The 18,799-nt window shown below is 38.1% G+C and overlaps 1 protein-coding gene across 1 annotated transcript in view; it reads left to right on the top strand.

Moving 5' to 3' along the window:
* LOC132797640 (myosin-VIIa) overlaps window positions 1–17,667 on the top strand; it is a 162,651-nt gene extending 144,984 nt beyond the window's left edge. Inside the window, 5 exon segments of the mRNA XM_060809395.1 lie at window positions 1,160–1,458; window positions 3,011–3,340; window positions 4,354–4,758; window positions 17,060–17,263; window positions 17,504–17,667. Coding sequence (XP_060665378.1) covers window positions 1,160–1,458; window positions 3,011–3,340; window positions 4,354–4,758; window positions 17,060–17,263; window positions 17,504–17,566 — 1,301 coding nt within the window. The 3' untranslated portion in view covers window positions 17,567–17,667.
* Window positions 17,668–18,799: the final 1,132 nt, after the last annotated feature.

Raw genomic sequence — 18,799 nt, 5'->3', positions numbered from 1 at the left:
GTTTAGAATATGGTTTTTATTGAATATGGGGAGCCGGTGTCTCACAGTTAAGCCTACTTAACTATAGCTTTCCTACTTGCTTAAGATGCCGATCAATTCATAAACATATATCATAATAACATGATAAGACGGAAATTGAATTAAAAATTGTAGCTGCATTTGTCGTCGATAAGTAAGAAAAGCTGATATCAGAAAACGTGTGTGGGTGTTTGTTGGTATGAGATTACTGGAACTCGAGTGCTATTTATCTCCTGTCTCGTAGGAGTTCTCTAGAGTGCAGCTGCGGGGATATTGATATTCTCAAGTTTGTACTACAATTTGTAATTGAATTTTTCAAGAAAAGTTTTCCATCGTTTCAATTTAACATTGTGGTGTTTGTTTCTGAGGAAAAATGTAAGTGGGATGTGGTCAGTATGGATTCGGCAATAACGTACATGTAGATTCTTAAATTTTGGAGGGTCCTTGCAATTGCTAACATTTCTTATCAATTGACTTCATAGCTTGGTAACGATAGTGTCTGGAATTAACTGGTTTACGGCGGTACCGTAAATTTTGGAGTGCCCATGAAATGGCTAACATGTTTTTTTCATTGGAATCATAGCTTTCCTCTGTCTTTGATAATGTCTGGAATAAAGTGGCTGTGAAGGTGAGTTTCTTTTGTGGCTCTGCAAAAAGATGAGAAGATTACGTTCTTGTAATTTGCTAACTGTTCAGCTGGCAAATGATGTATCTTGACCTGCTTATTGTTGTTCATTAAAGGAATGGCGTTTTTTACTTCTATGTTATATCAGTATTTAACTATTTCATAGAACCGTTTGTTGAGGCTTTCGAGATGATGGGAGACGTAGAGGATGCACAGAGAATCTTAGTTGGTGAATGGCCATGAGGTTGTTGCAATACGACCGTTTGGAAAGTTATATAATCTAGGATCGAAGCTTTTTTTTTGGTATTCATGAAAGTGTTTCTATTCTTCGAAGTGTTGTAGGATTATAAAACTTTGTTGACTTCCCCAACTACCTTTTTTCGGATTAATAAAGTTACTATATATTAGTTGTAGGTATTGTCTTAAGTTTTATAAAGAATTTACATTGAAAAACTCATGTGTCTAGTAGAAGTAATTGCACTGCTATGTATAATCATAAACATATTTTTTTTGTAGGTGAAGCAATAAATAGAGCAGAAGATGAACATATACGAATTGTTCAATCCGTTCTGGATAGGTGCATGAGAAAGGACTCTCTTCTTAATGAACTTTATCTACAACTCATCAAACAAACGACGGATCATCCTGATGCGAACTCAAGAGTAAATCTTAGGCATTGGGCGCTGTTGTCTGTTGCCTGTAGTGTAATACTGCCATCAACAAAGTCCATTCGAAAATACTTAATTGCACACTTAAAACGATGTTCCAGCGATTTTATATCGGAAGAAGGGAAATATGCTCGATTCGCCGAAAAGGTAAGTTATGTAATCTTATCAGTCATTTTTGGTTTAAGTATTTTTAAGTATTTAATACCCATAGGGTATTATAACTTTGTGTCGGCAGGAAATGTAAGTAACAGGGTAGAAGGAGGCATCTCCGACCCTATAATGTATATATATTCTTGATCAGCATCAACAGCCGAGACGATCTAGCCATGTCTGTCTGTCCATGTCCTCTATATAACAAAAATACCGTTTGGTATATTTTTAGTTTCTTGTAGTATATTTGTTATATTTTGAAAATAATACGAGAATATTTTGCTTTTATTCAAAATGGGTAGCGGGTATCTCACAGTCGAGGACACTCGACTGTAGCTTTCTTACTTGTTTTATATGAACATAGAAGCCTAACGCTTAAAATTAATTTTATAATTATTTTTGAATTCCTTATTATTTCTGTAATTAATTTCTTACCCAAATTTAAAGATATAATCCACATCATAACATGTTGCTTTTTAATTAATATTTAATTTTAAACATCCCTTATCTTCTATTAGACGATATCTTTTGTTCGGTCTAATGGGACACCTACCTAAACCTTCTTAAGTTGTCATTTCCGCAACTCTTCGCTTTTTATTCCCGATAACCAAAGTTTAGAAGGGTATTATAACTTTGTGCCAGTAGGAAATTGATGTTATGTAACAGGCAGAAGAAGCCATCTCCGATCCCATAAAGAATATATTCTTGATCAGCATGGTTGCTTTGCATCTATGTATCATTATTTTAAATTTATTTATTTGATCATTGGCAATAGATACGAAAATATTTAACAATTTCAACTTTACTAATTTCACCCAAGCTTCTAATATATTTCCGAAGTGAAGTCCTGCCGGGGGCCTAAAATTGTTCTCGTTACCATTTGTTTGTATAATTGAAACAATGGATACTTCAAATATTTGAAGTTCTCTTTTTGTTGTGCCTATTGTTTTTATTGGGTTCTATATAATCTTTCTTACTAAAATTTCAATTCTTTTAGTTCTTGTTCTTGCTTGAATACCACCATTTACGTGTCATATTACTTAAGATATCGATCTTTAATATATCTAAAATATGATTTGCATTAAATTTCAAATTTTCGTATTTTAATAAAAAGTAGAAAATTTTCTTATTGATAAGATATTCAATTAATATATGAAAAAAGAAAATCAATATAATTTCCCTAAGATAGTCGAATGCATCGCTATTATTATTAGTTAGATAATCTCTAGAGTGTGACACTCATTTCTATCTTTAGTCTGGTTATCCCAGTTTCGCTCTAGAGATGTACGTGTTTTTAGCCTCCAACATTTTAATTTTTTATATTTTTTTTGAATACATATCATAACCGGTAAAATGTTTGCAGGGTTCCAAAATCGTATCTATCTCGGGTCTGGGGAATCTAAAATCTACCTAAATTCATTTTTGGAATTCGGTTGGTTTTGATTCCGTAGCACCGTTACCAGTTTGGTATCACTGTATTAAACTTTCAAGATTTTTTTTTAATTAAATTACTTTGCTTAAAAAAAACTGATCTGTTTTTCTTTTTTAGTGTTTTTTTAGAACTCAAGGAACTAGACGTCGTCAATGGACTCCAAGCTGTGAAGAAATATTGTGTACGACGAATCGTAGACCATGTTATTCAAGGATTTATTTTATGGATGGACAATATTATTCTTTTGAGTTTCAGCCGAGCTCAACGTCCAGTGATGTCATAGAAATAATAAAAAACACCCTAGGACTTCAGGAAAAATCTAGAGGTTACGCCATTTATGAAGTATTGGGAAACACGGAACGAAGTCTTTCATCCGAAGAAAAAGTTTGTGATGTAATGGCTAAATGGGAGCGCTATCGAACAGTATCTAAAAAAGACTTCAATCAGGTACGTATTTTATATTCATCTACACACATACATATATGTACATTAAGCCTTCTCCACAATTCATTCATTCATTTATAATATATGAATGGTCATCCCAAACAGCAAATGCTGGAAAGTCCATATTTTAACTAACAATGCAAGTTAATACGCATCAAATGCACTCACAAAACTAGAAAAGGTTTTCTTACAGTACATACTAAATTTACAATGCCAATATCTCGCTTGAAAAATTCGCGAAAGAATTCGAGGTGAATTCTGTTTAAGAAACTCACATTTATTGCTTAAAATGGTTTGTTTTATATAGCTAAGAATAGTTTCTTATCTCTAAGGGGCTCACTAGAATAAAACAAGAAAGAAAGTTACAATCGAGTGTGCTCGACTGTGAGATACCAAAAGGGTTGACTTCATTGCCATTGGCAGAAAACTGTCCGTCTGTCCGTATGAAACACTGGATCTCAGAGACTATAAGAGATAGAGCAATAATTTTGTTGCACGCAAATGTTAGCCACGCACACTTCCGCCCCCGTAAATCAACAAAAATCGAATAACAAGCGTAATTTTAAAGCAAGAGTTTTTGTATATAGAAAAGCAATTGTGATTCCTCAAAATTTGGGTGTGATCAGATAAAAATTGTGGTAGTTATTCACGAAATACTTTTGTATGAGCAAAAACGCCTACTTACTAGGGGTCTAATTTGCTTTGGCTGACAATCTTGGTATATTGCGCCGTCTATGGTATATTTGGAATGTGGTACTAAATCGATATACCAAACATACAATTTGGAATAATTTTAATATTTGTGTTATTTTTTGTATATTTTGGTAAAAAAAAAATCGTAATCATTTGCTTTTATTCAAAATGGGTAGCGGGTATCTCACAGTCAAGCACACTCGACTATAACTTTCTTACTTGTTTTAAATAATTTGGTTTGCCGTTTAGAGTCTTTAAATAAATAAATAAAATACCAAACGGAAAATTAAAAAAAAATGCACACATGTTTATTTTTTTTACAGGTTCAATATGCAATGCAACATCAAAACCACATTTTCTTGTTCAAAAAACATTTATTTTGCGACAGTTTTATTAATTTGGACGATGCAGTGGAGAAAGAATTGCTTTACCATCAAATATTACATAATCTAAGAAGTGAACGTTATCCTATTTCTGAAATGGAAGCTATTATGCTTACTGCACTGCAAGGACAATTGGAGCTTGGCGATTATTCTGAAAAAGTTAATGATTATGAAGCTGTAGCCAGCCACTGTTTACCACCCCGCTTTGTTCCAAATATTCCACAAGGAGCGGTTGCAATGCATCATCAAAGTTTGAAAGGCATGTTAAATTTAGAAGCAAAAAAATCGTTTCTTAATTTGATACAGAGTTGGCCTCTTCATCGTGCGACAATATTCGATGTTATGGTTAGTATAAATAATTATATTAATTTTATTTTGAATTGTTTATTATGAAATTAATATACCAAATACTACATATATATATATATATATATATGTCCAAGCAGCACAGCTTACATTATCCTGAACACTATCTATGCTACTTTGCTTTGCCTTATGTTTATTGATTACTATATACTTATATTTAAAACTAAAAAGATGATCGGGAGATGAAAGCGGCAAAAGACTCTGCAGTGGCGGCGGACGAAGCTGACGAAACTTATTGAGGGGAGAGTGTGTCTCCTGGAGATGTACTCCCGTAATATCGATACTCGCGTGAGTTATCGAGTTTTGTTGATCACGAGAACTGAAAGGGGTTGCCACAGTACCCCCCTCCTAGAGTTCCAGTTGGGAAAGATACTTTGCTGGGAATCTGATTTGTCGTCCTGATCTTGACACTTTCTCGAGTGTCTGAGCAGTTGGCGCTGTCGTCTGCTCCTGTGTTGGAGGCGGTACGTCTTTGAAGATGTAAGCTGGTTTAAGTCGATCGATGGAAACCTTGTTTTCCTTTGTGTGGCCCTTGAGTGTAAAATATTTGTCGTGTTTTGTTACCACTTCGAAAGGACCCTCGTAGTTTGCTTCCAACGGGGTTTTCACTCGATCCACTCGAACGAAAACGTGGGTACAATGGTTTAGGTCCGGGTGGACAAATTCTTGCGGTGTATGATGGTGCACTGGCTTAGTGGTTGGCAGTTGAGACATGGTTTTTTGAAGAGCCTCGGTGAACTCGGACTCAGTGTGTTTTGTGTGCTCGGTGCAAAATCCGCCTGGCACCCGTAGTGTGGTGCCATAAACCATTTCCGCAGGGCTCAGCCCGATGTCGCTTTTGATTGTTGTGCGTAGGCCGAGTAGGATTAGATGCAGGAACTACTCCAGTTGATTGGATCGACGCATTTTAAAGCAGCTTTTAACGTTCTGTGCCAGCGTTCGATCATACCATTGGCTTGTGGGTGGTACGCCGTCGTCCGCAGGTGCTTAAAACCACAAATTTTGGAAAGCTCTTGGAATAATGTAGACTCGAATTGTCGACCCAGATCGGTTGTGATGTGAAGAGGAATACCGTACTGAGCGAACCAGCCCGATATCAGTGCGTTGGCTACAGATTTTGCTGTGATGTCTACTAAAGGAATTGCTGCGGGCCATCGTGAGAATCGATCGATACACGTGAGGCAGTATCGGTATCCGTTCGATGAAGGCAGCGGGCCGACTATGTCGATATTTATGTGTTCGAAACGGGTGTCGCTGGCGGTGTACTCTCCTAGTGGCGATTTGGTGTGACGTTGGATTTTGGCCTTCTGGCACGGGATACAAGAGCGTACGATTTTAGCGACATCCTTCGCCATGCGGGGCCAAATGTAGTGTTTTCCGACCAACTTGTTTGTTGCCTTAACTCCCGGATGGCTCAGCGAATGTAGGGCCTCAACCACGGTTTGGCGTAGGCATTTGGGCACAAACGGACGTGTATGGTTATTGGCGACGTGGCAGTACAATTGTTTGTTTGAGCCTGCAAGAGACAATTTTGTTAGTGAGATGGGTTTTTCGGCGTCAGACTTGAGTAGCGATTGTAGTTCCGCATCGTTTTCCTGTTCCAGTGCCATCTCGTCGAAGTTTATGTGTTTGATGGCATCGATGCGTGAGAGAAGATCAGCCACGTTGTTTTCTTCTCCAGAGATGTGCCGGATATCGGTGCTGAATTGGCTGATAAAATCCAGCGCGTCGAGGTGATGCTTTCTCGCTGTTTTGACTGAAGGCGTACATAAGCGGCTTGTGGTCGGTGAAAATAACGAAATTCCTGCCCTCCAGTGCGTACTTGAAGTGCAAAACGGCCTGATAGATGGCAGTCAGTTCTCTATCGTAGGTGCTGTACTTCTTTTGCGTCGATGTGAATTTCCTGGAGAAGAATCCCAGTGGTTGTGTCTGCCCGTTGATGACCTGATGTACTACGGCTCCCATAGCGTCGTCGGACGCGTCGGTGGTTAGAGTTAATTGTGAGTTTGGTGCCATGTAATTCAACAACGTAGCGTTTGCAAGCTCGTTCTTGCAGGCGGTGAATGCGTAGTCGGCTTCTGTAGACCAAAGTATCGGGGTTTTGTCGTTCTTTTATTGCCTTGGATCAGCGTCTGGAGTATGTGCTGGTTCTCGGCTGCTCGTGGGATAAACGGCCTATAGAAATTAATCATACCCAGAAACTTTTTTAGGTCTTTAGCGATAAGCGGTTTTTTAAAATGCCGTATGGCTTCCACTTTGGCTTCGGATGGTTTTAAGCCGTGCTGACTGATGTCGTGTCCCAGGAATGTAAGTTGTGTCTTACCGAATTGGCACTTCTCAAAGTTTACGGTGAGATGTGCCTTCCGAAGGCGGTCGAGGATTGTGCGGAGGTGCGTCTCGTGCTGCGCCTCGGATTCTGAAGCGATCAAAATGTCGTCGATGTAAGCAAAAACGAAGTCGAGGCCTTGTATGACGTTGTTTATGTGACGTTGAAAAGTTTGCGCTGCGTTGCGCAGACCGAACGTCATGAACAAGAATTCGAATAGCCCAAAAGGCGTGATAATTGCTGTTTTGGGAATATCTTGTGGTTCGACAGGAATCTGGTGATATGCTTTTGCAGGTCGATTTTCGAAAATATCTTCTTACCGTATAAGATGCTCGTTACATCCAGTATATACGGAATAGGATATCGATCCGGCACGGTTACGTTGTTCAGTGCTCGGTAGTCGCCGCACGGACGCCACTCTCCATTTGCTTTCTTTACCAGGTGCAAAGGGCTGGACCAGTTGCTATTTGAGGGACGGCATATTCCTTTCTCGATGAGGTAGGAGAACTCGGATTGTGCAGCTTTGAGTTTGTCGGGCGCTAGTCGTCGGGCGCGGGCGTGAGTAGGCGGCCCGTTGGTCGAGATGAAGTGCGTTACTTCGGATGTTGCTGGCAGCCGGTTCGAGTTGATCGTTGCGAGATCGCGATATTCGTGAAGCAATGTAGCGTATTGGTTACTCGTGTCGTAGGATAAAACCGCGTTGATTTTACGTTGGGGCGCGTGACATTTTGATTCCAGCAGCGTAGCCCGATCGATGAGTTTGCGTCGTTTCATATCGACGAGTAAGTCAAAATGTTGAAGAAAGTCGGATCCGATGATAGCGCAGTTGACGTCAGCTATCACGAAAGTCCACACGAAGTTTCGTCGCAATCCCAGTGACAATGCTATGCGTTTTTCTCCATAGGTTTGTATTTTCGTGCCATTGGCGGCGAAAAGAAGCTTTGGAGTGAGCATAGTTTTTGCGTTTTGCAGGGTGGCATCACTGAAATGTCGGCGCCGGTATCGATGAGAAACTGTGTTTTGGAGAAATTGTCGTTGATGGCGAGGCGGGCAATTGTGTTGTGGTCTTCTTCGAATTTGTCCGCCGAATCCGAAGATTGATTTAGTTTTTTGGTTCGGATGCAAAAGAGCATGGTTGGCGACATTTCTTGGCGGCGTTACCAAATTTGCTGTGGTACCAACACATGTCTCCAGCTATGACGCTGTTGCGATCCGTTCGCAAGCTGTTCTTGCGAGAAAGGTTTCTGGAGAGCGCGTTGATTTGTTGTTCGATGCGGTCTAGACGATCGTCGGAAACGGCGCTGCTGGTTGGCGCCGACTTGGCGTCGATGGTGCGTACCTGATGAAAATCACCGACTTCCATCACTTTATCTGCCAACTTAGCTAAGTTTGCTAGGCTGGCGTCCGATGCTTGCAAGATCGCTTGCACTTGTGTTGGTAAGCGCTGCAGCCACAGTGCTTTCAGAAAAGATTCTTGAACTTTGTTTGCGGCTAGTGCGTTTAACTCGTTGAGCAGTTGCGTGGGGCGCTTGTCACCAAGGTCGGTCTCCGATATTAACTTCTGGATTTTCTTTTGTTCGCTTTCGCAGAAGCGTTCCAGGATGCACGATTTCAAATTTTCGTACTTGCCTGTGCGTGGTTGGTTGACGATGGCGTCGGCAATTCGGGCCAACACCGGTGCTTCGATTGACGCTAGGATTGTGTTAAATTTCGTTTCGTCCGAGGTTATTCCCGCCAGAACGAATTGGGCTTCGATTTGCGATAGCCATAATTCTGGGTGTTCGGGCCAAAACGGCGGTATTTTCACAGCTACACGGTTGATAACTGCGTCAACACCGTGAGTAACGGTATCGTGAAAAACCTCGGCGTCGTCTTGTGGGGCGTCGTTGTTTGCCATTGTAAGCACCAGTACTCGTGTGTATATAGTGATCACGTCGGGGTCACCAATTTGCTTTGCCTTATGTTTATTGATTACTATATACTTATATTTAAAACTAAAAAGATGATCGGGAGATGAAAGCGGCAAAGACTCTGCAGTGGCGGCGGACGAAGCTGACGAAACTTATTGAGGGGAGAGTGTGTCTCCTGGAGATGTACTCCCGTAATATCGATACTCGCGTGAGTTATCGAGTTTTGTTGATCACGAGAACTGAAAGGGGTTGCCACACTACTAACATCCCTTTGGTATTCTACCAAAACAACCGAGTTAGGAGTGAACTTATCGGCAACTCGAAAAATATCGTACAGCAATCGTAATTATACCCGCTACCCATAGGGGTAAGGGTATTATAGAAGGGTAGAAGGGTATTATAACTTTGTGCCGGCAGGAAATGTATGTAACAGGTAGAAGGAGGCATCTCCAACCCTATAAAGTATATATTCTTGATCAGGGTCAACAGCCCAGTCGATCTAGCCATGTCTGTCTGTCTGTATGAACACGTTGATCTCAGACAGTATTTGCTATGTTTGCACGCAGATGAAGTTTGTTTGAAATTGTTGCAAGCTAGAGCTACGAATTTTGGTTTGCACAATAACAACTATAGTATTGCGATCAGATAAAAATTGTAGAAGTTATTAAAGAAATTCTTTTGTATGGGCAAAAACGCCTACTTACTAGGGGTCTGAGTTGCTTTGGCCGACAATCTGGTATATTGTGCCGTCCATGGTATATTTTGAATGCGGTACTATATCGATATAACAAAAATAAGGTGTGGTATATTTTTAGTATTCTTCTAGTATTTTCGGTATATTTTGAAAATTATACCAGAATATTTTGCTTTTATTCAAAATGGGTAGCGGGTATCTCACTGTAGCTTTCTCACTTGTTTTTTTTAGCTAGAATCACTATTTTTGGTACTATTTTGTGGATTTCACTTTTCAAAATTCACTTCATTGAATTCACTTATTGAATCAAAACATATGTGTCTTGAACTTGTAGAAAACATATGTAATATAAAAGGCGCTAAAAGGGACGGGGTGACGAGAAAAAGCTTCGTCAGTGTGACTGTGCGTGTCATAAAGTCACACAAGCAATATACTAAACTGTCCCTGCTCTCCTTGCAATGAAACGGATTTACTGTTCACATGCCGGCAGTATGCTAGCTTCAATGATGTGAGGATACACATCAGTGCCGCGCACCAGGAAATCATTGATGGCTGGAACCAGCGCTCGTCAGCAAGCGTAGTGCTGCGGAATTAATTCATCGACTGGTCGGAGAGGGGTGCGGCGGCAGAGTTGGGGATCAAATTGCAGCAGCACCCTTCGACGGAAGTCGGATGTGCGAGAGCGAACGATCGCAGATGATCTTGAATATCTTGCATCCGGTGTTGACGACAATATTCGCGGTCATGAGGATGTTCACAGCTTTATACTGGAGCAGAGACGTGAGGGATGTCCCCTCGGGCAGCGGTAAGGCCTGTCGGTGGCTGGAGAGCGAGAAGGATCATGACCGCACCGAAGTCGGGCGAAGAAGGATCAGTGGGTCAGCAGCCTCTTCTCGTAGATCACGCAGATCTTGCATGAATTGATTGTGGATTTGACAAGGACCCTTAATTATGGAATCCAGAACTTGGAGCGAATCAGACCCCATGTAAGGATATATGATGGGTAAAATGGACCAAAAGTCGGACAAAGGAAAAGGAATCCGCGAGTATAATCGGATGGTGGATCGTCCTTAAACGCCCACAAGCACGTAAAATCCCTTGCTATCCAGGAAGGGATTTAAATTTCGGACGGGACGTGTGCCTGTTGCCTTGACCGCAAATAATGGTATTTCTTGGAAAGTCTTGGACGTGATAGCTCATCAGCGCTGACCACGTTTGAGCATTGAGCCGCCATATAAAACATAAGCGGAAGAACGAAGTGATCTAGTTAAGTCAGAGAACCTACTCAGAAAATCGAGAGTGAGAGCCAACTTGGCACTGTTTCATCGAATGCTCTGTTCCAGAGAGGTGGGTCATTAAGCCACCACAAAGAGTTATTGATTAGCTCTTGTGGCAGGACAACTCGGCTCGAGAGAATAGTAGGACTGTGGTCAGATCGCACATGCGACCACATTTTAGAGTCTCTGGTTCGGACTATTTTGACCTTACGACTGGCCACAAAAGCTGTCCACTTGGCGGTGGCTTGTTTAGCCAAGCCTGAATAATTTTAGAATCGCTCCAGTAGAAGGTCTGGAAATTCTCGGCTAGAAGCTTAATATTATGGCCGAAGAAAACACGGCTAATAGAACTTCACCGCAAAGTTCTAAGCCGGGCACTGAAAGTGACTTGTCTTCGCAGTGAGGAGATGCGTGGCTCTCTGTGCGTTCTTTTAACGCGGACTCTTTAACCAGCTACGCTGGAAAATCCTCCACCTTCGGAAACTTGGAAATAAGCTTGTCAACTTTATTTTTAACTTGATTGACGGCTCTCGTTGAAAATGCAGATACAGATGTGGACACATTCTGGCCAGCCAAGCACTGTTTGTTGTACAAGGAGCCAGCCGCACGACTAGAATGGAACTTAATGCGTCGTACCCTGAGTCGAATAATGCACGCGCAATGTATAAAGCACCAAGATGGGATACATTGATCACCGCCGTGCCAAGCAGGATATTCTACGAATTCACGACAAAGTAACATTCGTTGTCGATTAGTTTGGTGTTGACTGTATAGTCGAATTGAGAACTGGGATAGAAGAAGTGGCGCCATTTTGGGCATTATCGTCCCGATGAAGCGTTGTCCCGCCTCTTTATGTGAAGCCTCTTGTGCAATTGTGCGCACTAGTACAAAGATGGTGACCTCTAGCGAAACAGTTCAAACAGGCTTTCCCGGACAGGGTGATTCTCTTTTGAGCATAAGTCACTAGACTTGCCCTTCAGAATGACTGCCATTAAGTAGACCGGAGACAGAGCTAATCTAGTTCAAGCCATTACAAGAATTTGTAGATAATCTCCTTTGAGGTCAGTCAGCACAGATTCAAGTGAGGGATTAATAACAACATGCCCGGAGCCATCGGTCATTCGCCGTGAGGAGGTGAGTAGCAACGCACTACGTTCTCAATACGCATGTAGATCGCTGCTCCTGTTCTGAAACATCACAAGAGCCGTGAGATTGCAGATTACCTTTAGCCCTTCTCGTAGAAGTTGATCCTTTGGAATATTCTTGAGTATCCCCCTGTCGTTAGCATAATGGAAAGGCAACGCTGTCCAAGGCTGTGCACACATCAGCAATAGTATACATAGCGCCTCCTCGGATGTGCATCCCTGCCAATACGTCTTCTACGTACATGTAATTAGAAATGGCTCGGCATGCCAGCGTATGTCTTGGATAAGTTGCTGAAGAACCAGTAAAGCCAGAAACGGTGCGCAATTGACACCAAAGCTGATGGTATTCCCAAGCTTGGATGATCACAAAAAAGTTAAGGCACAGTCAGCAAACGGAGAGAAGACGGAAATGTCAGAGTGCTCGAGAGCAGTCAATCACCGCAAAATAGTGCTCTGTAGGTTCTTAATCGCTGCCGCGTAGTCTTGAGAAACCATAAAAAGGTTAAAATAAGACGACGCGAAACCGTCGTTTGTGAATGGAAATTTAGCGATTATTTCTTTGGGTTAAATGCAATCTTGGAGTTGCGTTGGAATAATTTCCCAACCGGTGTTGACACGTATTTTCGTTTATTTTATAGAATCGATCGACCAAGCATTTAAGAAGTTACAAGTATTTATATTTTGATTGTCGAACTAAAAAAAATATCACAAGCTTTCGATTAGATTAATATATAGTACGTAATCATTAAATTTGTCTCTTTTCTTAAAAGGCAATCGACAATCGGTTTCACGTAAGCCACATCAAACTGGAGGAGTTGCGACAGTGATCCGAACATAAGACTAGACGATTAGGCCAATATATGTAGTTTTCGTTAAGTTTATGGTTTCTTCAGTTTTGCTCTTGGCATTTGTAAATGCAGACTTACATTTCCCTCATACCCGATGTAACGTCAGATTCGTTGTGAAACTGTAAAATGAATAAACTAGAAAGAAATCGAGTATGCTCGAATTAAAACAAGACCATTTAAGATCAAATAATGAATACTAAGAACATCAAAAAAATTATCAAAATAAGACCTAACATACTGAATAGGTTCCGCAATTTTCGAATCCATCGGAATTCTTATATAGTTATTTAGTGGTGTTCAACATATACATAAATACTTACATCTTAATATTTGAATACGCCTATTAAATAAAATATTAAAATTAAATTTATAAAACAAAAAAAAAACAATGAAATATAATATAATTTTTTTATCTTTTAATATTTATAAGAACTTAGACTTATATCAAATGTTCTTGCAATCAAGAAGTATTTTCTAACTTCAATATTTTCATGTTCTTGCCGCACTTTGTTGATAAAATTCTTAGTAATAAGACCAAAATGATTTTGGAAGATTTATTTTTAGTGTACTTAACTCAATTTTTTCTAAATAATTATATTAATCAAGAACAAAATCTTGAATCAAGATTAAATTATGTCAAAATTTAACCAAGATGACAAAATTTTAAATCCAAGTAAAAGTTCATTATAGTTCCACATTTAATACTTTTAATACGATTTATTTTGACTCAAATAGGAAGAAGAAATATTCTTCAAATATTCTTTATTCACGAATACATAATTGGAAAAACTGGTATGAAAAACAAAACCAAAAACGTGCTATAAACCCCATTTTACGATATTTTCAAATCATTGACTATGTATTTTGCTAGTTCGTGTGCTAAAACCAACAATAAAACTTCACTTCTATGTATAAAATGTCATTGATTCATAAAGAGTGTTCAATTTGTTATTTAACTGTGTTTAAATAATTATATATTCTGTAGAGATAAATTAACATTTTTGTAACTCACTTGTCAAATCAGGTAAGACGACAGTGCTTTGACGCCGATTTTGATATACAGTAAAACCACTTTTTGAAAAAAAAAGAAAAAATCCACCGACATCTCCTATAATTTTACAAAAGGGGACAGCCAATTGTGTTCTGTGTCATGGCTTACCCGCGACTGGCAGACAGTCTAGTAGATCGCTGGATGACTCGTCATGTCAAACAGTATCCGCCAACGTGACTGGTGTACTGGCGCCCTCTTAGCGCAACGCGTAATTTCCCTAACGCCTATTTTTCTCAAAAAACTGCAAATTTATGTAAACATGACCAGTTCCTGCTAGAAGTCTGGTCCTAAACTCAACTGTTTAATTTAAGTACTATTGGATTAATTAAAATAAATTTAATTAGAATTACAATAAACATTTTATTTAATGCATATATTTCTGAACGTATTTTTATTTTGCATATTACGAACTTCGTACTAGAATCTAAACACAGTATTTCCTGGACATCAGACTGTCTGGTAGACACGTCAGCAGTGTTGCCAGGTATTGAGCTCGCAAATAGGCTAGATTTTGGGTAAAAATAGGCTAGAATAGGCTAAAATTCAGAAAAATATGCTGAAAAATAAGCTCTATATTAAAATTCAATAATATCTACCAAATTAAAGTAATTTTCATGTTTTTATTATTAATTTTAACAAACTTTCAATATCGTCGTTCTCCCCGTCATTCAAATATTTGTCTTTGTTTTTAATTTCGGCAAGATGCTTTTGTGGCAACGAATAGGTATGACAGCATTCATTGTGTCTTCGTAACCCATATCTGTAACATTGAAATATATTATTATTAAAATATAAATAAGTTTGACACAATTTAAAAACAAACCTTATGCTCAATATTGCATTCAAGCTTTTTAATACCATTTTATTGTGCAATTTTCACTATGTTCATTTGGCTGAACACTCGTTCCACCTCTGCATTGACCATGGCAGGGAAAACAACTGGATGGCAAATAATGCAAGCGCCTTAAAGGGGTTGTTGTTTCCTGCGTCTCTATACGCTAGCACCTCTGCCCAAAATTGCATCGATTCTTCTGTTTTTTCCCATTTTATCAGGTGAATTTTGTCCAATTGTGATTTTAATTCATCGATATCAGTTATTTTAAAATATTCAAAAATATTTATGAAATCAAATATATTTTTGTGGGGTCGCAGTATATTATCTACTGCAAATATATTGACCTTCTCTAAAATATTGAAGTTGTCGGGAAGTCTAAAATGGAAAAGTGTATTATAAATATAGTGATAATCTAATCAACTGCAGCTTATTCGTACCTTTCACGGAGTTGCATTATTAATCGTTTCACAAAATTAACGCAAACCTGCCTTATTTCCGGTTCTTGCTCTTGATCACATAAAATAATGCGATAACATATCGCACCAACCCAAAAATATATCGATCAGAAAGCACGATCATATGAATAAAGTTCACGTAACAATCGGCAAAAAAGAACCAGCAAAACATTGAACACCAAAAATAAAACTTTTCGTTGGTCACAAATACATTAAAAAATATAAATTATTTTTAAAAATAGGCTAGATTTATGGCTATAGGCTATTTACAAATTTTATAGGCTAGATCATTTAAAAATAGGCTAGATCTAGCCTAAAATAGGCTAAACTGGCAACACTGCACGTCAGGTACAAATTTCCCCAGCGCAGCCGAAGGAAATTTCAATTTCCCTTTGGTTGACTTGATACTTGACGAGTCTGGTAGAATCTTAGTTCCACATATACGGCAAAACGAAGCGATAATGTTCAACGAGTTCCTGTGTGTACATTACATGACTAGTGGACAATCGCTACTACTACTAAAACACAATTGGGAGGCACTGCAGCACTGACATTGCAGCTTAACTCAACTGGCAATAGGCATTTTCAAACATATTTATTTCGGCCTAATTTAACAATAGTCGTAAGCAGCTGATTGAATCTGAAACTGAGTAATGCCAATAATTTTTGATTGTTTAGTAGGACAGAATTTTTACACCTTTTTATTTAGAAAAACACGATTTTATGCTAACTAAAATGTTGTTTTTTAAATTTTAGTTGCATTGCACTTTTATCAATGTTATTGAACTAAATATAATTGTTAATTAATAAAAATAAACGGATTTTTGATATGCAATGTGGCAGCTTTTTTTTATATGAACCGATTAAAGTTGGAACCCAGAACAATCGAAAACACGTCACAATGACATTAAATTATTCTTCCACACTCAAATATACGAACAAGACAGAGAACAATGTGATTATACCTCATGCCTTTGTAAACACTTATAAAATACTACTGAATAATGATCCTGCTTTACACCTCTAAGCTGAAACATATATGTATGTACATATGTTCGTATAGTTCTCAGTCAGGCGGTAGCGCCTAAACATATGCTTTAAAAAAATCTTTTGCCATTATGCTTCATTTCTAAACTATCTAAAATTCGACAATATCAACCGTGTTTTGCCGTATAGAATTGTTTCTTATGCAAAGATTTTTGTCTAATTGCAACCAAATTTTTTTGAAATCATGAAGAATATTATTGTTATTATTTCCAAAATTTATCTGCAAAGATTTTTGTCTAATTGCAACCAAATTTTTAGAAATCATGAAGAATATTATTGTTATTATTTCCAAAATTTATCTGCTTGCAACAAGGAGTGCTGTGAAAAATTTGTAGCCCTATGTCTCCAGATGTTCATATGGACAGACAGCCCCTGATCAAGAATATATTTTCATTAATTTATAAATATTTATTTTATTTATTTCCAAATATAACTATAGTCTTTATAATCTAATACTTTTATTCCCGCTGTCCATAGAATAGAAGAATATAATAACTTTGTGTGTGCAGGCACACAGAAAGAAAATTCGATAATACTATCTTTAAAATTGTACTCGTTATTTATATTCTAAAGTAATCCTTATCGGCATGTAGCATCAAAAAGTGTTTTCAATAAAATTTAGCTCTACATTTATGATCTGTAATACATTTGTTGCAATTTTAACTTATACCAATTTTGTATTATTATTACAGCAAACATTTACTTCTAATTGGCCGAGAATGTTATGGCTCGCTGTCGATCAAAGTGGTATACATTTATTGGAACATCGATCACGGAATATTTTATGTTCACATGAATATGAATCGCTAATTTCATTTTCTCCGAATATGAACTCCTTGATGATTTTTACTGGAACTGAAAAAAAACAGTCTAAGGTCATTTTGAGTACTTCGCAGGTAATTTTCATGAATTTAAAAAAAAAAACTAAAAACTAAAACAGCCGAACAAGCTTGATTCTATGCGACTTTTTGTAAGCAACAAAAGGTTATATAAAATAAAACGATATGGTCGAATATTAGAATATAGGATTCACAGCAATTTAAAGTCATCGTAACACTGTTCAGCACAGCTTTGAATTTTTTTTTATAACAATTATTATTTCTAATAATTACAATAAAATATTATTATTTTTGCAGGCTTTCCAAATAGCAACATTAATTAAAGAGTACTCTGAAATTGTGAAAGGAAAAATTGAATAAGTCGCGTTGTGGATGCCAGTATGAAATTGCATTTATTACGAGTAAAGCTTTGTAACTTTGTTTCCTTTCCATCAATAATAAATAATATTTAAATTAAAAAATTTTGTTTTTGCTTCAACCTTTTTCCTGGAAACAAATTACAAGAAAACAGGTAAGAAAGCTACAGTCAAAAGTGCTCAATTGTTTGATAATCCACACATATTTTCGGTAAGAGCAAATTAATATAAGATAATATATTAAAATAAACCTAAAGCTATATTTCGAATACTTGTATCGATATTCTTACTGCATTAAAAATATTAATTTTGTACTCTATGGTATTGTCAACTTCACGAAGATCAGTTACACCCTGCATTTCAAAGTATCGCAGCCGGATCGTGGATTGCGCCGGGCATTCGCATAGATGTGCCACTGTTTCCTTGCTTCCGACCTCGTTGCATTTGCTGTAGCTACTTTCACCCGAAACATGCTGCAATAGTAAAGGAGTTAATAAAAGTAATAAAAAAATGCCATCGTCGAGCTGTCGATGAAGATGTTGAGGTCATTGTGTATGTCTAGACCTGTCCGCCCTCAGCCTTGTGTAGTGCTGTCAGAAAAGTAACGTAATATGGGTAGAGCAGGTGGATAGTATAACCAATAGCTATGTATATTAGCTTTCCAGCCTATTGCAGGCTCCAGTTAGGTACGTCACGACTAATACCAAAGAGGACTAGTGGCCTGAATAGAAAAAAAAAAAATATTTTTTATATTGGAAAATGTGAGCTTCCGCTTTATTCGGATATACAATTTATTTATTTATTTGGACGTTGACGTACTAACGGCAGTACCATCAAGTGGCCCAGCGATACCAAGCACGAGCTTGTTGACGCGCGGACAAAACAAAATAAATTTGTGAACAGCATGCATTCTACGAAAACCGCGAATAAATATTAAAAGACGCTGGACAGCTAATTAAATTAGATTAAAAATATGTTAGAATATATGTATAATATACTCGATAAATAAGCTAATAATAAGGTTTTAAGCAAAGGAATAGATTTACTAGAGCAAACTAAGTTATTGAGATTATTATAGTTCACACACAGAATACGGAAGGGATTATGGCAAGCAAAGTTAGTAGATCTACGTGAAATGAGAAGAGGAAGAAAATTCCTAGTGATCCTGACAGGAACTGCAAAACTAATTTGACTTAACAGCTCCAAAGAGTCTATTTCACCATTAATTAGTCTCTGT

Source organism: Drosophila nasuta, unplaced genomic scaffold (assembly GCF_023558535.2).
Source record: "Drosophila nasuta strain 15112-1781.00 unplaced genomic scaffold, ASM2355853v1 ctg16_pilon, whole genome shotgun sequence".
Lineage (NCBI taxonomy): Eukaryota > Metazoa > Arthropoda > Insecta > Diptera > Drosophilidae > Drosophila > Drosophila nasuta.
This window is presented reverse-complemented; position numbering and strand designations above follow the sequence as displayed.